General features: G+C 43.2%; 1 protein-coding gene across 1 annotated transcript in view; it reads right to left on the bottom strand.

Annotated features, from left to right (window-relative positions):
• The window catches only part of LOC144763843 (mitochondrial amidoxime-reducing component 1-like), a 318,064-nt gene that overhangs the window by 255,067 nt on the left and 40,738 nt on the right, over window positions 1-22,259 (bottom strand). The window contains exon 2 of the mRNA XM_078649815.1: window positions 3,612-3,785. Coding sequence (XP_078505941.1) covers window positions 3,612-3,785 — 174 coding nt within the window. The remainder of the gene's footprint in view (window positions 1-3,611; window positions 3,786-22,259) is intronic.

Raw genomic sequence — 22,259 nt, 5'->3', positions numbered from 1 at the left:
CCACCCCCAAATCAACCAAATTCTGAAGTACTCACCTGTGATCAGGAGAGAAGCCAGTACTGCATCTTGTAGCCCAGTACTGAACCGCAAAAGTAATCCTAGTCAGGTTTACTAGTAACTTGAATTTTCTCCATAGGAATCCATTGAGTGCTTTTCTGTGAAATTTTTTCTGTCTACTTGTGAAAACTGTAAATATTCTTTAAAAATGTTCTCCCATTGGATAACATTGCCAGATTTTCATTGAAAAGTTTCAAAGTGTGAACTTTTAAAATAGCTTTATATTCCTTAAAAATCACTGCAATAACTAAAATGTTTGTACTAAACTGTTTTCAACTTAGATCCCAGGACTGAATCTAGGATCCAGTCCTGGAACTACCAGAGTAATCTACAAAGTAATCAGCTGTATTTATATAGAAAAACCCATTGAGCTCAATGCTAAATTGTGTTTAAAATTGTGTTGCCCACTGCAACACCTCTACCTATTGTGTTACAAAATGTATTGCCTTTCTGCAAAGTACTCTTCTGAGACCTCTCATATTGAGAACAGAATATTTTGATACCTGTTGGTTCTAGAAATAAAACAACTATATCTTTGATATAAAAACCATTGGCCTGGATTTCAGTTTTTGAGTGTGTGAAACCTTTTGCTGATTGAGGGTGTACAACAAATACTTTACACTGTCCTCTGGTACTGCCTTACTGTTCGACCAAGCTACCACTTTAGAGAGTAAGGTCACACCTGGCTTTAACCTGTGTTATGCCTCTGGGGTTTGTGGACTCTATACACACTGTACCTTATCTTGGTCCAGTGTATATAGAGCCACTTTCTCACAACACTGATTGGGTGTGTTTTTATGTTACTCCCCAAAATGTCACTACTCTGGAGATTAGAAGGGTCACACATCTCAGTGCTTATTTTAAGGCAGTGTTTTCTGGTGCTGGGCACCAGCACTTAATTATCAATACTAGCAAGTATGACATTCTGCTACATGGTGGCACAGTTTATCGAATTTTGAGATGAGCACAACAACAGTTATTTATTCAATATGCATTAAAAATGACTAATACTTGCTACCAAAGCCATTCATATAGCTGTGAGGGCCTGGAATAGTCTGAGTTGTCTCACTTCTAGGAGTGTAATGATTAGTAATTGCTTTGGTACTGTCATTGGCAGAGACGTCAGGGGAAATAGGTGGTGTTAGCTGCAGTGGCTCCAAATGAGGGCCTTGGCACTTAGGGGCTCATTGCGATGTCAGCCGGAAAGCAAACCGACCAATTCCTTTTTGGAATCGGTTCCGACCAACTCACTTTTGACAAGTCTGACGGATTACAATGCTTCCAATCACCGTTCAGAAAGTCTCCCATTGACATGGGAGCCTGTGTTCAGACAGACAACACAGACTTACATTGGAAAAAGGGGTGGTTTCGAAAAAGCTTGCACCATGTGGGGGGCACCCCATGGTGCCTTTCACACAGTGCATGTTTCTATATGGAGGTCCCTTCGGTACCCCCACACCCCCAACTGGAGGCCTCAGGATGAAGGGGAGCCTGCTAGGGGGCTCCGAAGTCAGTTTCTGACAGCCTTTCGTGTCAAACGGACGGAAGCCGAAAGGCTGTCTAAATACATTGGTCAGAAACACGGTCCGTAGAGCTGTACGATTCGGCATCGACCAACTCTGAGTTTTCGAATGCCAATCGGAACCGATTCGGACTGACCGAATGGTTTGCTTTCTGAACGAGAACATCATAATACGTCGGTAAGAATTGTTTCCGACCGAGTCAGAAATATAGGTTCCAACACGGTTTAGGGGAATCCGACTGCCATTCAGAGCCTTTCCGACCGACATCGTAATCAGCCCCTTATTTGTTTTGAAAATTAAGCACTACAACTTCTCCTTAAAGGGGCAGCAAAGTGAATGCTATGAAAATATACCTCAAAACCCCAGTAGACATCATCAATCAAAACAGGTTTCTAGAATGTTAACTGTTGCTGATTGTTGGTGTTGCAGTACTGGGAAACCGAACATTTCTCTTCACTGCACATTTCCTTTCGGAGGGGCCAGACACTCCCTAATTGTGCTGATCAGTGGGGCAACACTGGTTCCTTCTCTACCTTTAGCTATACAAATACTAGAAATAGCCAGGGGTGGGAGTAGCTTACAGAGCTACCCCCACCCCTGGTGGAATTCCACAGAGTTGAATGAAAACTCAGTGGAATACCTCTCCGCTCCATGTAACTTAGACTTAGCTCGGGCAGTGCGTTACTCGTTTCCTACCTTCTCCGATTCCCTGGCTGCAGAATGCAGATCCTCAAGGCCTATGAAAAGTCAACGACAATGGTCTCCTGCTGCCTCCTGCATCCGATTCCAGCCTCTGGAGGATTCTCCTGTGTGCACTTGCATGTTATTGTATGCATGCTCACTAGAAACCTGCAGCGACTGCAAGTCCCGTCGCAGCTCTGCGCATGTGCCCTTGCACCCGGCTCCTTATACTATGCCGAGCATCAAGAAAGGAAATAAGGTAAGTTATTTTATTTTAGGCGATTTGGTGGTGGATGGCAAACTCCGCTACGCAGAGGCAGGATGCAGAGTTTTTTGCCAAACTCCACGTTCCAAGCAAAAACCCTGAAAACTCTGCATGCAGAGGGAAATTTACCTCCCGCCCTTAGAAATAGCCCTGCATTGAGCTCTCATTCAGTGTCGGCTTTAGGGCGGTGCAGTCGCACTGGGCACTCACCTGGAGGGGGGGCACTGACCTCAGGGGGCACTACGTTTACCAATAACAAATGGGCAACTTCAGGGGACCACTGCCAACTCTCACTGAAGTTTTTCAAAACTGAAAACATTTTGTTAAAAAAACTGCCTCAATTCCTTTAAAGAAATCAGGTTGCTAAAAAGAAATGAAAAAAATATATTTCAGTTTTGCAATGCAAAAACAGGAATTGTGGTTTGCTGCTCCTTGCAGGTAACCACCCTAGTCTTTGCAGCCAAGTGACCCAACTAAGGATTAGTAATTAGGCAGATTGTTATGCAACCCCTCCAGTTCAGTATTTTGCAAGACAACCTACTAATATTTAGGTCAGTTTGCAAAATTAGATACTGGTCGCAAAAACATGAGATGCAAATTGTGACCAATTTTTGTGACCAGTATTGTGGTACACCTGGCCCTATCTGTGAGAGATAATGAGATCAAACTAGGTAAGATCTAACTATCTAATTCAAACAAAGTGTGTCCTACAGACATGAAGCACATTTTATAATGTGCGACCTGCAAAAATCTATATGTAAAAATCTTAACGTACTAACCATAAGTATTGAGCCAATAAATGTAGACCTTGGTGATATCTATGGCCTACCTATTGCACATAGATCTCTGCCAAGAGTGTGTCACTCTTTGAGCTATTGTAAGCCACGCTCACTGGATTTTAGAGAAAGCACAATGAAGGCACAAGAAAGAGTTATATTTGTTCATGTTTGTTAGGACAAAAAATATTTGTTATAATACATTTGGCATCCAATGCAAAGGCTTTGCATAACTTGAAAAAACGTGTTGCGGTGTCCTTCGCCTTCATCACCAATATGCACATCAGTTCACACTGTATCCTGCGTTACCTGCAATTCAGCACCGGGTTTGTCCTTGGCAGCTTCAGAGGAATGCGAAGTTCTTCCATTTCTGGTGCTTTCAAGGTAAGAAAGGCCCCATCACAGGAAACAGAAATCCGAACAAGCTTTGGCTCCTGTGGACCAGTGACCACGCGGCCATTTTCCTTAGTTACAAGCCAATGTCTGAAATTAACAAGAAGAACAGAGATACGTTTTTGATAGTTTGAGGGCTTCAAAACAGAGGACCAGATTAAAAACATATATTTCCATTTTCAGGTGAAAAAAGCACATGGCCTAATCACGAAGGGCATTTGCTCAAAGTACGTGCACAGATGGGAAGTGCACAAGATTTGCATGAAGGGGCATGGTCTTGCACATGGCAGGCTCGGAAGCTGGTGCATCCCTTATTTACAATGGGATGCAACATGCTTTTGAACTCACCATGGCCTTGTGTGAAACAGGATTTGTCAAGGAGTTAAATATTGACGCACATGGGGATAAAGAGGGTACCTGTGAGTATTCTGCAGAGTATGATGATTAGTGTACATGATCTCGTATCTACCCTTTTACTAGAGGGATTATTGAAATAAGCTACATACCTCTAGACAGACTATTTAAAAGGAAAGTTTTTGCCCACAGCTTGGGAGACAGCCTGATTGCTCTTGTCCTGTCCCTCCCCCCATGTAGCTCATGGTAGCCAATGCATACGTATGGTGCCCCATAGAACAACGAAATAACAAGCATTGGCAAAGCCATGGGTCTAGTCTATGAGATGAGAGCTATTGGCTTTGTCAATCTTTATCCATGTTGTACAGTAGAATGGCTGAAGTTAAATAAAAAAGAGATACCTAGCACGGCCAGCACTGCTGGATCTTAGTGTTTTTTTATTGCTAGCTCGAGGAGGCTACACAGATGGTGGGGGTAGGTGGTAACACTGACAACAGAGAGTGTGTGGAAACATACAAGCTATGGCATGGCCAGCAGTGGCCCTGTCTTAGCACTTTTTTTGGGATAGAGGGAGGGTGGGGCAAGCAGCAATACAGATGAGGGAGGGTGAAAGGAACATGGAAGGGGGAGAAGTGCAAGAGGGAATCAGCTGATAAAGACACATCCGGGTAGAGTATTTAAACAGAGCAAAAAAGGTAGCACCTAGTAAGATGAGCAGTGCAAGAATAAAGTGATGCATCCCCCAGGGATCTCCCAGTTTTGAGGCATACTATCTGGTGGCCCAACTGTAAAGTCCAATTAGATGAATAAGAGATAATAAGGATCTGGAGGGGGACACAAGAACAGCTAGTATTGCAGGTATTAGGATACACAAGATAATCTTGGGAAACACAATAGTAATAATGTCTCATCCCAGGTGATAACACTTGGCCAATTACCGCTGGCTGCGATTCCTAATGAAACTGGTCAAAACAGAAATGTGCTCACCTGAGATTCCAGAGTGGTGCCTTCCAAGGTACCATAAAATAACACGGACACTTACAAGGGTACACAGGGTCTGAAAAAGGCTTTGTAATTGTAGGGGACCTATCTAATAATGAAGTACTACAGATGTTCGAGACACCCATAGAAACACAGAGGATGGGGCAGGTTGTTTCACAGCATGTAAAGCATACACGAGAGCAGTAAGACTAGCCTAGGGGTGATGGCACAAATGAGCTACCCAAATAAGATACACTGCAAATGCTACTATTGCATGTACTAGATAGATAAATGTTCAATAACACTGCTATGAATCACTATAATGCCCATATCCTACACAGATATCACCATACTAAAATATAAATGGAGAGTCGAAATTGGCAGGGAACTTTTGGATGAGGAATTGGCAAATACTCTGGAAAACTTCAAAAGTGCCCAGAAATCAACAATTATATTTACTAAATTCTATTATTTACATTAGACGTATCTGTCCACTGCAAAGATAGCAAAAATGTTCCCTGGAGTGAAGGATCATTGCACATGGTGCCAGCAAGAAGAAGAAGACTTTTACAATATGGTATGGGAGTGTGCCTTGTTACATAATACTGGAACAATATAGTATGTGTTACTATTGATATATCAAATAAAAGGTTAGATGTGTTGGGTACTTACAAATACACAGACCAAAGTAAATATTTTGAAAAAAATCAATAATGGTACAGCTTTATTGTTCTGTCATTTACACTGACCAAAAGATGGATACCCATCTGCTAAAAGACAAAAGATGTACCTACAATCAATACGTAACTAGCTGATTTAAAAAAGGGGCAAGAACAGAGATAGTCCAACAACAGAACAATACTTCATCATAGCACCTAAGCTGACAGGCCTGTAAAAGCAACATCCATGAACAAATATACATGAAATTAGTAGGGGGAAAAGGGATCACACTGGACACAGGTTAGTGAATACATGGTAATCTTCATTGCTCTGAATCATAGTCTTCCTCGTCCCAGACCTTATGGGAGTCCGTCTCCCATACAGGTAATTTAAACTAGAATAGTAAGAAGATGATAGTCCTCTTTCGATTACTACTAAACTGGATTGTGCTATATATCTTCCAGCGATTTTGCTTTCCCTCCCCAGGGACATGCAATTATTTATCATCATTAGTCTTGGATCCAAAGCAAGAAAGAGAAAGGCAAAAATGCAAAAGGGAGAAAGGAGGAAGACACAAAACAGAAAAAGTGCTAAATGGTAGTAAGCAGGGATTAAAATGATCTGCAAGTGAAATAAAGAGACAAGAGTGTAAAGAATCATGAGGAGGAGTCAATACTAGGCAACATGGCTACTTATTAATCCCATCATATCACAGTTCGGTCAGTGGGCTCATAAGAAAAACTCAGCACAGATGCATTGCTAAAGATAAAAAAAATTGATGCTTCATTTTGCAGGCGCATACACCACAGATGCATTCACCTACAAAATGACATTGATGCTTTTTTTAATTTAGTTACTGATCCAAGTTGTATCGGTGACTATAAATAAAACAAACACGAGAAATAATGTATTTAAAGGGGTTGGGGGAATCAACTGGGGGGGTTCAAAGCAACACTGAGGACACAAATGGAGGAGTAGAAGCAATGGGTGAGAGTAATGGGGAGTGGGATGGGAGAAGCACATGGGTGAGCAGGCATTGGGGGAGTCCCTGAGTGGGGATTGAAGCAACAAGGTGAGAGAGGAGGATGAGGGTAGGGAGAAGCACATGGCCAGGAAAGCAACAGGGGAAGTACACAAGGCAGAAAGCAACACGGAGAATGGTGGGAGAAGCACATGGTCAACCATGAGCAACATGGAGTGTTGGGGGCAAGAAGTACCGAAAGGAAACATCGCTCTCATAGAGTACTTTACTTTAATGGAAAAAAATGAGTGCTTGAAAAGCCCGCAGTGGAAGCATAGGAGCCAGCAAATAAAAAATGATAGTTAAGAGGTCATGCTCCATGGGAGGGACAAACACAATTCCACAATATGTCTCGCAACAGACATAGCATGAGATGAGAGATAAAAAGCAGGGAAGAAAAGGGATTTGCATGAGCGCGATTAAAAAGATGGAAAGTACAGGGTGGTGTAAAAATGGGCAGGAGGTAAAAACAAGAATAGGTATCAGTGGTATTTGGCAACACTGGCTTTTAGTGGCAGCGAGCTAATAAGGAAAATTGTGGTCCGATGCACTTATCTCCATACAAACTGAGACTGCCCATCGACCTCTCTCTGGCAAAGGCAATAAATCTGAAAAGCAGAAAAATTGTCCAATACTGAATCTCCACCTTATCGCTAACTCAAGAATATTGCTGGTAAATAATATTGTGGTAAACATACTGTAATATCAAGAATATCATGGAACATAATATCAAAGGTCAGAATATCCTTTTTTAATTTTGGAGTACATTTTATATGAGTATTTATATTTTGTTCAAGTTTTTTGTTTTGTGATATATTTATAACATTTAATAAAAAAATTACATTTTCTTTTTGAGGTTTGTTAAATGTATAGGTAAGGTGAGGGTATACGTGTTTGTTATCTGTTAATGCATTTGAGTTAATTAATCATGTAAATGAAGTAATTTATTTTATTTAGGGGTTATTAATAATTTAATTTTCATTTATTAATATGTTTATATTAAGGAGTATGTTAAGCCTTGTGCATGCAAATGTTATGTATATTTTATTATAATAATTATATTTTTTAGTGCATTACATTTTTGCAGGTTTGTAGGGAATATTGCGGAAGTGCTTTTAAAACTATATATATATATATATATATATATATATATATATATATATATATATCCATTTCGCCTTTGTTCGGGGTGGCTCGAAGCCAGCGGAGCAGCCGGTAATCAATATCCGTCAAAAGAACGCGTACCAGCGAGCACTCAGGTCAACAGAAACACAAATCAGGATCGCCGTTCTTTTGACGAATATTGATTACCGGCTGCTCCGCCGGCTTCAAACCACCCCAAACAAAGGCGAGGGATCTCCCATTGGAGCGTTTTTGAAACGACATCCTGGACAGGGTGCACCATGCAGGTAAGGAACAAAGCGGGGTTTTGCTTACACGCTATTGTAATCGCTAAATCGATAAATCCTGAAATAAAACACGGAGTGGGAGGACAGTAAACAGAGAAGCAGGGACAACAGGGGAACTCTGCAGTAGTACAGAGGGGTCACAAACACACAGGGCTGAATCCAGAGATCAAAATAGATTCGTTCTAGGATCTGAGTGCAAAGACATGGAGGATGAAAAAAAAAGAAAGGAAGCAGCACAAGTGCTCTTTGCTCGAGCACCAGGCGTGGGCAAGACAACCTCAGCACCCACACGCATTGAAAAAATGGTGCTGGACACTCTGAGAAAATATAAGAAACTTAATAAACTAGAGATTTCAAACTGGTGGGAAGCCACCTCATTGCAAGATTACCTGGACAAAAACATGATACCTTGAGGTCTAAGAATATATATCACCCCATCATATGATTCACCTGACCCCCAGATGCTTGAAGAGTGGTCTCAGAACTCAGCCACAAGCTCAAGAAATATGCTACAAATCTTAATAAAATATGCCTGATCTGATCGGGAAAATATCAAAAAGGAAATTGAAGATCTAGCAAATGAACTTAACAAACATTCAGATCAAGAAACGATTATCAAATTCATTGATGAAATGAAAAAAAGACTGAAATCAATGGAAGAAGACATCAAAAAAAGAAAGCAATATAAACTCTACAGGGACTGCGGAGACTATGAAGCAGGTCGGATTCTTACACATAGTAGAAAATACGATCACCTGTATGAAATAGCTCAGGCAGAAGGCACACGTGAATATGTTAAGCACAGACAACAGGAAGGGGAAGCAGGAAGCTCTAGGGATTCTAATACAGAAAATTCAGAACTGACCAGTGTATCAGAAAAAGCTGACTCCGACCGAGAACCAATACCGCAACGCCGCAATTTTTTAGACGAATACCGGCTCATGAAAGTGAGCCAGGAAGCAACAAGATCATCATCCAGAATCAGGGAGAAAAAGGAAACAGCGGGAACAAGCGGAAGAGGACGACCAAGGGGTACCAGAACAAGAGGTGGGAGAAATACAAACAGAGGCTCAAAGAGAAAGGAGGATGGCCAAGAGAACGTGGGAAACAAACAGGCTAGCACAAGAAGAAATAATCATGGATGACAAACAGGTAAATCAAACCATTGTGAATTTATCTAGCAAAGAAATAAGTAATAAGGATAAACGTACATTATGCTTAGTATTAACCTTCTGCCCATCGACACCTATGAATTACATTGATGATAGAATTGATATCTTCAAATTCTGTAGAAAATTAAAGTTACAAAAATGGCATAAAATTAAACCAGCCAAAAACAGATTAAGACAAAGTGAAGAAAGTCAACAACAGGAAACGGAGATAGTAATAGGTGATATTGATGCCCTAATGGCAATTGATGAACTCAATAATGAAGAAAATGGTCTTAACCTCAGCACTGATGCATTACACACACTAGATGCTATGGAAATCAAATATGATCAGTCGGCCTGTACTGACTTTAAAACCAAGTCCGCGGGCGAATTTTGCGAATTGGCAATCCGTGAAATTGCGTATTTACGGATTCACAATCCGCAAAATCCACGAGCTTTCGTGAATTTTGCGGATTCTTTTTTTTTGTGTGTTTGCAAGTGTTTCTGCCATTTCGCAAGGGTTTTTTACCAGTTCGCAAACGCGAACTTACTTGTCGGGTAGCAACGGCCGCGACCATGTTGTTTCTACGTCTGGTTCATCACAGCACCCTCTGTTTCACCACTGCCACCCTCTGTTTCACCATGGCCACCCTCTGGCTCACCCATGCCACCCTCTGGTTCATCACTGTAGATTAAGGAGGGAAAAGCACATCTGCCCTGCCTCAACAGACATGAATTAATTTGGGGCTGATGAATGTGTCACTGAATTTGAGCTGGCACCTGCTTCCTTAGCTGTAAGTGCTTCCTCATTAATGATGAGCTTGAACTTTTGCACCTGCCAAGTGCTTTCAGTTTTGTAAAATTCGTTAGCACACCTGCCCTGCCTCAACTGACATGAATGAATTAGGGGCTGATTAATGTGTCACTGAATTTGAACTTCCAGGCTGGCACCTGCTTCCTTATCTGTAATTGCTTTCTGTTGCAGTGTAATTTTTTTTAACAGGACCTTTGTGGCATACTTGTAGCTATTCTCTGAGCCTGCTGTGAGGGTCAGAGCAGGGTCATAGAATAGTTGCAAGTAGGCAACTGAACTCTGAAGGGGCCCCTCAGGAAGCACTACAGGGAATGGTTACTAATGATAAGATTGAACTTTTGCACCTGCTGAGTGCTTTCAGTTTTGCAAAAATCGTTTTTCTGCAATTTCGCGCGATTCGCTGGGCGCAAATTCGTGCGAGATCGAATTCGGAAGCCGCAAATTCGTGCAAATATACGATTTGGTTTTTTTTGCAGCGTGTTAGTTCGCGTGATTTTTTGCGTGTAATCTCGCAAAGTGTGCGGCTCGCTAGTACAAGTTCACGTGCGATCGCGGGGGAAATCTCGCGTGAACTTACCCACGCGGTCGTGAATGGGCGCAGCCATCTTGTTTTTCATTCATTGTTATGGTTCTGAGCATGCTTTGTGTATCCTCTGTCAATCTCTGCCATCCTTTGCTTGTTTGAAGTTTAATCTATTTTACTTATTATCTATCCCTCTATTTTTCTAGCTCTATATTTTTGTGTTTTCAGCTACTTTTGGTTAATTTTAAACTACTTTTTTAAACTATTTTCTTTTCTTCTTCCCTATTCTATTTCTTATTTATTATTTACCTTCCTTTCTGCTCAGACCATGGTAAAGGGAGCCGGGAAGCAGCCTGAGAAGGGGAAGGGTCCCGCACCCTGTGCCCAGCTCCCGTGCGGGCGTTTGAGAGGGGAGCAAGTCATAGTCCGGGAGATTTTTAGCGCGGAAGAGGTGGCCGCACTAGTGTTTTATGTCCAGCGCCGCCTCCCCAGGACCATCATGGCAGGTGGGAAGATCGCTAGCGGCTACGGGATCCGGGAGCGACGGAAGCTGTGGGAGCAGGTGTGCCGGGCCATGTTTCAACACTCTCGGGTCCGGCGCACCTACAACCAGGCCACCCACCGCTGGACGGATCTCCTGGAACGGGAACGCGACTTGCTCGACGTGCTCGGCATCGAGATCCCTGGGCTTGGTGAGTAGTAGTAGCTATTTCTAGCTATTTCATCACTACTCTGTTTTCTCCTGCTCTGTGTGTTATTATATTGCAAATTTTAGTTTTTTACAAAGAGCAATAATGCTGCCGATTACATTGTAGGTAAATTATATTTCAAAATCTTCTGTGCATTTCAGGTGCACTGCTCTCCTTCTCAGTAGCGTTGCTACTATGCTTATTTGTTTTCGATTTTGTGTTCATTTCATTGGCCTGAGAAATTATGTATGAGTGTAGTGTAAAGAACTGCGTAATGCTAGACACTAAGGGTCAGATTTTCAATTACCGGCGCATCCCTGCAAAGTAGCAGGGATGCGCCAGTAATTGTGCGCCATGCCACCACCACCCATGGTGTGCCGTATTTACAATGTGGCGCACCATGGGCCCAAAACGTCACCGAAGCGTTACGCATCTGTGCCGTAAAGGCGGTGCATTGCTGGAGTTGCGTCGCAACGATGGCGCAGCTCCAGCAATGCTCTGGGGTGCCCTATCTCCCCAATGCTTCATGAAGCCGTACGTCTGCTTCAAGCAGGCGCAGGGTTTGAGTCACGCATCATTCTCCTAAAAGTGACTGATTGAAATCTTGTAGATTTCCCTCAGCCACTTTTAAGATGCGTTCCGGCGCAGGAACGCCATCCCTTGCGCCGGAACGCCCCCCTGATGGCGCAGGGCTTTAAAACATGATGCATCTCCCATATGCGTCACGTTGTTCATATACGCCGCACCATGGCGCCTCTTTTGTTCTGCCGCTGCGTCACAAAAGTCACGCAACAATGGAGCAAAAGAGCCACAAGGGGCTTGTAAATCTGCCCCTACAGACTCAAGTCCAGTCCTTCCTTCGTACACCTGGCAATAAGAAGAAATAGTGGTGGTGGAGTGATAGTTTGAGTATTTTAATGACTGGTTAATGTAGTAGGAAACTTTTTAGTGTTGTCGCTGATCTGCAATCACGATGGAGTTTGTCTGTCACTTCGCGTGCTGCGGACTGCTGCCTGCCAGTCCTAGGCGAACCTTTTCAGTAGTTTGTTTAGTGAGTTACATAACTTTCCAAGTCGACGGTCCGCAAATCAAGCAATACTAATATCGTAGTAGACCACATGAGATAGGTCAATATATCCCGTGGAATAGTTGTCTATTTGCTATTTCGCCAAAATATTTTGTTATTGTTCTTTTGAAATGTTTGATTTGGTTGACAACAATCATCCATGTTTTCGGGTCTTTCTTTCTTTCATGTTGTACATCAGCTCCCCCCAGGGGCAAGAGAACAGAGGAGGAGGGGTTATCGGCTGCTGCTGCTGTCCAAGGCCAGGATCGGTCAGGCGAGGGCTCCTTTGCTGGCCCCGGTAAGTTTTAATTTTAATATAGAGTACCTATTTTTTCCTAGCGTTCCTCATTCGATTTTTTCTAAATCGTCTTTGATCTTCTTGTAGACTGTATCTAAATTCTTATCCTGCCTCTACTATGACTCCCTGTGGTATTACTAGATTATTCTTATTAGTCTGTCTGTGTAGCTAACTAAGATTGCACATTTGGCAAAAGGTGTTAAATGAAACTCCCATTCTAGTCAGCAATAGCTCTATGCACTGAGTGCAGCCCTCTGGGATTGTCCATAATGTCTTTTCAAGTCTTCTAAATGCTTATGCTTCGACAATTACCAACAATAAAAAGGTGAATGACCACCAAGAAAGAATAAGATACTACTTTACTTTTGGTTTGGATAGGAGGACAATCCATACTACTACTGTTGCAGGGACAAATCTGCACAAACAGAACTATGGACACTAAATAGTGTATTGTTTATCAATTATAATAGGCGCAGGTAGACTTTCCACATACCTCAGTGATATCAGACTTTGAAGAACCCCCAATCTCCTTACTGACTAGATAGTGTGACAGAGTCATTTAGCTCCCGAATTCATCGATGATTGATCCCCAATGATGATTATCCAACGCAGGACAAGAGTACGGAGTCAGAGTCCAGAAGTGTCAGAGGCACGGACTCATGCTTGGAAATTGCAAAACCTTTTGCTCGTTCGCTCTTGACCAAAAACCACAGAGTCTATTTAAGTTTTAAAGCTTTGTTAAAATTAAAAATATTTATTAAAATCAAGCTTGTCATAAAACAAACGGTTGATTAAAAATGGGAAAGTGCTTAGTCATTTCACACATTTATTGTGGGCGAGCCGAGCCCTCACCTGGTTTGAACTTTAATTTTTCTTTTTGGTGCTGAATCGTTGGTCACTCTGTCCTAGTGATGATGATTTGTTCTTAGAAGTGAAGCTTCTGTCTGTTATGAGAAAAATGGTGCGTGTTAAAAAGCAAGAATTCATCAGTTGTGCCAAAAAGTGCAGCAAGACAACACCCTTCCCTGGAAAAAGGGACATTTTACTTTAGAGTAGACATTCACAAATTATTAGATTGGTTTCTGTATTCACATTTCTTCATTCCTAGACAAAATACTAGTGAGTGGTGTATGTCTTTGACATCTAACATTCGTAAATGTACTTTTTAGGTGGAACATCTGGTGCTGGGCCCAGCGCGGAGGTGGAGGACAGTTCTGGTGAGGAGGCGGTGCAAGTGCCGGACGAAACTGCTGTGCGGGTTGCCACGGGAGTGGCGGGCTGTGGTAAGCTCTTATATTCCTTACTTATTGAGATTGCAGACTGCATAGTGTGCTCTCTGCACGGGTGTAGTATATATGTTCTACAGTTAAGTTACTATACTGTTAAGCAGACTTTCAAATTTAGAACAAAGTTTTTTATCAACCAGGTAGTAGCCTCCTCTAAATTTACTTCAACTCAGCGGTGATTTTTTTTTTCGAGAATCCAAATCAGATCTGAGATGAACTTGATGGATGGAAAAGCGAAAGAAGTGTGTAAGTAAGTGTGGAAGGACGAGCAAGTTAAAAGTAATGATGACTGACATAGAAGAATGATACGTGTTTAATTGGTGCCCGAGGTGGCTGGGAAGGAATATGATGCATGGCTGGGTGAAGGATGAAGCAAGGATGGGTGGAAGGAGAACAGCCTGGGTGGGTGAAACAGAAAGTGTATGTGTGCGCAATATATGCTTTGGTTGAAATTCAAATTCAAGTCAAGCACGGATGTATGGCTTGTGGTTTCCCAAATAAAATGAAAAGGTTGTTTTCCCGTGAGAAAACGTAAGGTTTGTCCAGATGAGAGACATGAAGAAGAATGATTGACATATAGTTTGAATGGATGGATGCCTGGATCATGGTACTATCTGACTCTTAGATAGCATATGTGTATCTAGAGAGAGTAGACGGTCACTGGATGAACTAAGTGTTACTTTGAAGAGCATGTAACACCGCACCCGCACGTCCGTCCCAGTGTAGGAAAGGCAAGGAAAAGAAGTTGTAATTTTGTCCGAATACTACCATGAATAGTAGCAATAGTTTGTATTGCAAGCACAGCATATATCCGGCTATTACGATGGTCACTCACTACCTCTGTTAATAAGTTTAGTCGAACTCGGTCATTCATGTGTGGATGTATCACTGTTCACTCAATAAAAAGCAAAGCACCTAAAGTCATCCCATATGTAAGCAAATACATACCATGTGCAGTGATAGATAATCAGATTATTTATCTTCTTCATTTTCCTTTTCTAGTATTTATTGGCACTGTAGGGTGAAAGTTAAATTAATTAAGCAGTAGCCCTTGTAACAGAGTATTCTCAGTGCCACCCGTAATAGAAAAGTAAGAGCATCACCACCTGCATGTACTGGACTGGTACAGTAATGCAAGTCTGTCTCACTCATCATGGCGGGCGTCTGTTTTTCTTGAGTGCAAGTTGACTGCGCTGGCATTATGCCGGCTTGCAGAAGTTAACGTACCAATTTTGCTAAACAAGAGAGAAGAAGAAGAATAAGACTGGTGTACTGTCATAGTCGACTCTAATGGAGTGAGTCCATAGTTCTCGTAGAATTGATTCCTTAAACTCCCACTAATGTTAGAGCAAGGATGAAGAAGTGGGAGGTTAGATAGATACTGGCCACAATAGTTATATACTGCGCTTGCAAGTTGCTAGTTCTACTGTGACACAACTTTCTGCTGAATCATTTTGTGTTAATCTTAAAGAGCATTGGTTACAGACTATGTCTTTCTTTCTTCATATAGATGCTCCTTCCAAACCAACATGGAAGGAGCTGGCTAAAAGGGCCCGGCAACGGAGGCTGGAGGCCACTGTCGCCGAATATCGGCGGCTGGTGCCCAGGAGGAGGAGGACACGCAGAGTACGTCGACAACATCCACGGCGACACCTGCATCCTCCTCCGCGCTCCCTGGGTCAGCCAGTCAGCGCAGCAGGTCTCCAGCGGTACGGAGCCGGGGTACCGCAGCCACCCGCCACCGCCGAGCAGCAAAGAAATCAGCTGCCCCCCACAGCAGGTGCAAGGCACGCGCGCACCGCCTTTCACTGAGGGCGTCCTACCTCGAGCAGGAGCTCCTCAACACCAAAACCCTGCTCGAGACCCTCCGCAAGGAGCATACCGACCTGGCCCGAAAAGTCAACAGCAGCCAGCAGTAGGAGGAGACTGTCCCTTGCCCCTTTTTTAAAGACTTCTGGGGGGTGGGAATTGGGAGTTGGGTTTTCTACTTTTTTGGACTTAGTTTTCACGGACATTCATTGGGGTTTGGGAGGGCGGGTGGGTTGGTTTTTGCGGGAGATTATTTATGTTAGGGATATACAAATATACTTTAAACTTTATCTTAGCATACGTGTTTTTTACTGCTTTTGAGGCTGGTGGGTGGGGGTTTAACAGTATGTTTGTTTTCCTGAAACTTAAGTGGCATCTTGATTCAAGTTGTGTAAGTACTAGTAATTGCCCAAATGTTTTCAAAACTAAGTGCCTGTCACAGAGTAAGTGAATTCAATAGTCCTAGGACCGTCAGTCTCTCGCCTCTCCTAATACTCCATTATACTACCTCCCCCCAAACGCTTATCTTACCTGTAATTTGTGTTTGGAAATACGGCTAGGCACAGGGCTGGCTGCACGGGAAATGGCGATTAAGGTTGGAAATCCTGGGAGGATGAAATGTCATCATTGCGGTGGTACTTGTGGTGTTACACAGTGGCAGATGCAGCATCTGAAAAAAAGGAAAATGAAACCTTGTTTGTCCTTACCGTAGTATTAGAACGGTACGATAGAGAATATAGCAGGTGACAGTACACTAGAACAGTGCCACAATGTAGCCAAACAAATGGTAAAGTATTGAAAGTACTTGCGTTGAATTTCTTTGACATTGGCTACTACTACAAGAAATAGTACTGAAGGTGAAGGACACAGCAGCGTAATAATTTGCCACGTCTAGGAGGAGGATGTTCTTGATGACCAATCAAGTTGATGGCGCACATGAAAATCTGCTTTCATTTGCCAATAGTGACTCAGTGTCAAGCTGAGTAAGAATATATCCTCGGATTCTTTCACCAGCCTGTTGCTATGACCTTATCCTCCCCAGCAAGTTTGTGGAAATATTGCTGTCATTTAGTCACACATCAATCAAAACCACACAGCCCGGGGGAAGAGGGTTAGGGTTTGGAAAATGAGGGTTTTTGGGAAAGTTTTGTTGAGAGAAGGAAAAAAAAGCACAGCATGGACAAACAATAATTGAAGATAAACAAATCTTTGGGTACAAAGCTATCCATAAATCTTGTAAGTGACATAAAGGAAGTGCATGTACTACTGCATGCATGGTTACTGAAAAGTAAGTAGTACTTTCGACAACCGTGAATGAAAGAATGCGACAGTACAGGGCTGCAGTAATAATTTATCCATAAATCTTGTAAGTGACATAAAGGAAGTGCATGCACTACTGCATGCATGGTTACTGAAAAGTAAGTAGTACTTTCGACAACCGTGAATGAAAGAATGCGACAGTACAGGGCTGCAGTAATAATTATGCGTTTTTACTTGCCTATCTCTGCACTCAGAGAAAAACTTCTTACATTAAATTAGGTTTAAAAAATAGCAGAAGTAAAACGTATAGAATGGCTGTAGGGATGAATTTAGAAGCAGAGATCAAAGAACTGCAGAGTCACACTCATAGAAGTTCACAGCAATAACATTACTTAAAAGATAATTCGAAAAGAACGGATACTGTATCTGTATGTTTTTGTAGTTGTCCTGTTGAATTTGGTAAGTTGCATGCATCCAACCATTCCTCTTATTAGCGGGACTCCTCCATTCCATCTGACGCTCCGTCAATCAATGTTGGTGACCAGAAGACACCCTGTCCACTGCCTGCCTGGTGGATGCTGAATTGCGGCTCGCTAATGTGAAGCCTGACTTCATCCTTTTTTTCCCATTGCACAGGCTGAAACCCGGCTGTAATTATTGATGGAAAAACAGGAAGTGATATTAGAACACCACTGACAAATAAATATAAGGTATGTACGCTGTGTAGTGCAAAAAGTCACACTTTGAGTTTCCTAACAGACAGTACAATATTTTTGAAAGTGCCTACTCTGTCTGAGTCTCCTTTTGAAGGATAAATAAGTATGGGCAAATTAATTTAGTGGATCTTTCCCCTCAAGCTAGGTGTACTGTAAACTGTGTTTTAGAACAAAATTAGACCTTCCCAGCAGTGCTCCCAGACCCTTACTAAACCCAGTCGCAAAAATGTAGAAGACCCCCAATCAGATCTCCAAAAACGAGGCCTAGTAGAGAATGGTTCAAAAAGAGTGGAAGGGTATGCTCAGACATGAGTCCCTTGCTCACTGCACCATCAGGATTCAAGCAAGCCGGGCCGAAGACGGCTGTAATGCCAGAAACCGGTTCCCGGAAGCTTGTTTCCTTTCCAGTAAAGAATTGGCTTGGTAGTTTGGTCTGCCCTGTTCCCATGATGCACTGGGCCAGGGACAGACTAATTTGCATATAGCCAGGTTCTGAACTGGGATGGTGCAGTGAGCTAAAAAACGGTGATGGATCAAGCCCTGATCTGTTGACTGGGTAGGAGTGTTCTGATTAACTCAGATACTCTGTCCATCACCACCCCCTTTTTGAATACTAGTAGAAAATGGTGACAAAACGTACTTTGAAAGTAAAGTAAGCCCAACTCCCCCTTTACCCACCATGGATTGTATTCAAACCACTTGCAAGCAAGCAAAAGTATCCATACCCAGCATTGCTCCAAGACTTGCAAACCCCCCCACAAACAGCCCCCCGAAAACGGTAGAGTGAGCAACATCTCAGAAAATGCAAAAACTTTTTCCCCAGGGATTGTCTCCAAAACACTTTCTTTAGGGTATTAGACCTTTCCAGCAATGGCCCCAGAACTGTCAACCTGGGCAAAAACAAGTTTAACCCCCCCAACAAGCCAAAAGTAAAATCCCGGGAAAAGCCACACTTAAAAAACTTTGGGCCTACCTGGAATTCAGTCCAAATGCGCTGTGCAGCTAGGCCCTAACTCCCCTTTTCCACCATGGATTTCCTGAAAAACAAATGCAATCAACATTAGACTGTGCCAGCAGTGCTCCCAGACCCCAAAACCCACCCACAAACACCCAGAACCCCCCCAAACAGCACCCCAAAGACAGGCAAGTGATCAAAAGCGCAAAATCTTTTTCTAATCTGAATTTCTCCAAACCTCTTTTATCCGGTATTAGACCTTCACAGCAATGCCCCAGACCCGTCTACTCACCCGCAAAGAAGTAGAACACCCCCACTAGTGCAGAGTCTTTCTTCATTGGGCGTAATCCAGCCATCTGCTTTGAGGGAAATAGGAGTCTGGAGGAGGAGGAGGATAGAGGAGCATGTTCTTGTGAACTGGTGAACATGAGGAATGCAGACTGCGGCACCTTCAAATCAATAAGCAAATAAGTTAAGACAGTTCTGCTAATGGGCTTGTTTTTGTGATTAGGTGATTAAAGTTTTTTTTATATAGATTTTGCAAAACAAAGAAAGACAGACACACAGGAATAAAAGTGAATAAGGACGAAAAAGAAAGTTAGTGATTCATTGACTCATTTTCAGGGCTCGGTGTCAGGGAAGAAGAGCTCGTCCTCAAACTCTGCGAATTCAGACGGGAGTAGGTCACTTAACAGAGAAGAACTTCCCTCATCTAAGTTGGTGTCCTCCTCCTCTTCTTCCTGCGTGCATTCTCGTATTTTGTAATCTGGTGGTATGAGGTGCTGATTCATCTTGGTCATTGTTAACCTCTCCACATTTTTGGGCGAGAGGCGGGTCATTTTGGAAGTTACAATGCCACCAGCAGCACTGAAAACACGTTCAGAAGACACGCTTGCGAGTGGGCAAGACAGGTAATTTATAGCCAGGTTGGTGATCTCTGGCCACACAACTGTTTTCCCATGCCAATACGCCAATGGGTCATAAGAAAGATGGACCTCTGTTGAGTCATTCAGATAGGCCTGCACTATCGACTCAAGGTTCTCCAGGGTTCCTCCACTTTGCTTACTTTTTTCTGGGACCATTTCAGAAGCAAACCCAAGCTGAGTTAGCCAATCCTCTTCGTCATACAATATTACTGTTGTGTCTGGTGCAGATGATACGGTTGCTGGTGTCGTTAACGGCTGAGAGGGAAAATGACTCACTTCTGCAACAGCCACAAATGCAGAAGTGGATTGTTTTGACTGCGGACGGCCTGCTGATGCTGATGTACTGCCTTTTCCTTCAATTTATTGCCGTTCTCTTTCAAACCGAGTGGCTGACACAGCTAGCCAATGTTTGTACTTTGTAACATCTGCATCATCAAAAGGAAAGAATACTCTGCCTGCCACTGCCTTTTTGTACCGTGGATCCAGAATAGTAGCACAAATGTAATGCTGTTCTGTGTTGATCATTTCAAGACGATCATCACCAAGTAGGCGGTGTAATAACTTCTCCGCCAACTCAAATGCTTCTTCCTTTCCATCTTTTTCAAACTTAGAACACACCGCCTTCAGTCAGTGCTTTAGCATGCTCAACAATGGGATAGCTTTTCCCAAATTACAGTCCTCCCTGCTGACTGCACGCGTGAAGACCTCAGAAGGACGAAGCATGTCTGTCAGGCATTTAACTAGGTACCATTGCTCCACCTGTATCCTCATGTCCATCATAGGTGTACCCAGTTTAAAGAAATACTGATCAACTACCGCATACTGCTCATACAGACGCTCAAGAATGTAGAAGGTTGAGTTCCAACGTGTTGCCACCTCCTGGATGAGTGCTTTCACTGGCAATTTACGTTCATGTTGCAGGCACCTCAGCTGCTTCCGGGCCTTAAAAGATTGCACATTCTTTGGCAGGTGGTCAGTAACTCGGAGACTGGACTTTCTTCACTCAAGAATTTTTTAACAACCAGGTTTATACAGTGCGCCAGACACGGCACTCTGAAATAGTTACCCATATCCATGGCCTTAACTACATTGGCGCCATTATCTGTGGAAACATAACCAATCATGCGTTTTCTTGGGGACAGCCATTCAAAGACCTTTGTGTTAAACTCATGCAAAATGTTTTCTCCTGTATGACTTTTCTCCATGGCAAACATGGCTATTGTTGCATGTTTCCGAGCAGCTTTATAAACTTTGTCCTCGTCAACACCTGCGTTTACCTTTGCTTTAACCCCTGAAAAAGAGACCCAGTGTGCAGTGATGCACATGTAATCAGTGGCTGCGCAACTGGTCCACATGTCTGTTGTCAGATGTATAGTGTGCACAGCACTCTTCTGCAAAGCTGCCCCAATCACCTCCAGCACATCTTCATGTAGTGCTGGAACCGCAACTCTGGCAAAATAGAACCGGCTAGGAACCTTCCATTTAGGGCAGAGCGTTGCCACCATTTCAAGAAAACCCACCCCTTCCACAAAAGAAAAAGGGAGAAGGTCCAGCGCTAGAATTTTAGCCAGCTTACTGTTATACAGACGCGCCATTGGGTGGTTGCGTTCATATCGCGCTTCTGAAAACAACATGCTTCTAATGGTGGGCTGGACCATTTTACGGGATGATGATGACTTCTGCGACCCAGTTACGCTCCCTGATGATAAAACTTTTTCGCATTGGTGTCTCACTCTCTCCCACACTCTTAGTTTGGCTCATATATCTTGCAGGGGGTATGCTGCTGACAGGGGTACTGGGTGTAACTGAAGAAATGTTTGACGCTTCTTCCTCCTCGTCATCAGCAGATGAAACATCAACAGATACAATTTGTTGACTTGCAATTCGGGCATCCTTGATCTCCCTTAGGTGTGCATGCTATTTGACAGTGTGCTGTCTCTCAAGATGACCTCTCTGGCCTCCGGTACCATAGTTGGTACCAAGCTTACCACGACTAACTCGAACCTTACAAATGGTAGAAATGGCTATGTTTTCCCTTGTTGGGCTAACCCTAAAGAAGTCCCAAACTGCGGACTTCAAATGTCTGTGAGGGGCGGAGGAGGCGATACTGGCAATGCTGCTAATGCCAGATGAACTGGAGGATGTGTGTTGCCGAAATTTAGTACGTTGTGCACTTACAGCACCACTAATTGAGGAAATGGAGGTCGAGGTTGATGGAGGTCCCTTCTGGCGAGAAAATATGGAAGCTGTAGGTGGTGGTGTTGGTGTACTAGTTAACTGCATTCATGGTGGTCCCATTCCCACGTCGCCATCATCGTCATCACGCTCAGCAGCATTTCGGGCTAGGGTTAAAATGTCTGTGTGCTGCATGCCCGCTGAGGCTGGAGTGACGCCTATGATGACTGCGTCGTCGTCGTGAGAGTCTTCATCAGCAGGAGTATACCCCCCTTCTTGTCCAGCATCATCATCACACTCCATAACTCTGAGACTTTCGGGGACCTTCCTTTTACGCTTAGCTACCTTTGTCAGATCATGGTGTGCCTCACTCTCAGACGGCCGTGGTGGTTCCCAAGTTTCATCCATATCATCAGAAGGAAGGGGGCTTGTAGAAGAAGTAGACACCATCCTTGATCTTTTCCTTGCTGG

Source organism: Lissotriton helveticus, chromosome 6 (genome assembly GCF_964261635.1).
Source record: "Lissotriton helveticus chromosome 6, aLisHel1.1, whole genome shotgun sequence".
Lineage (NCBI taxonomy): Eukaryota > Metazoa > Chordata > Amphibia > Caudata > Salamandridae > Lissotriton > Lissotriton helveticus.
Note: the sequence above shows the minus strand (reverse complement) of the source record. Positions and strands in the feature narration are given on the sequence as shown.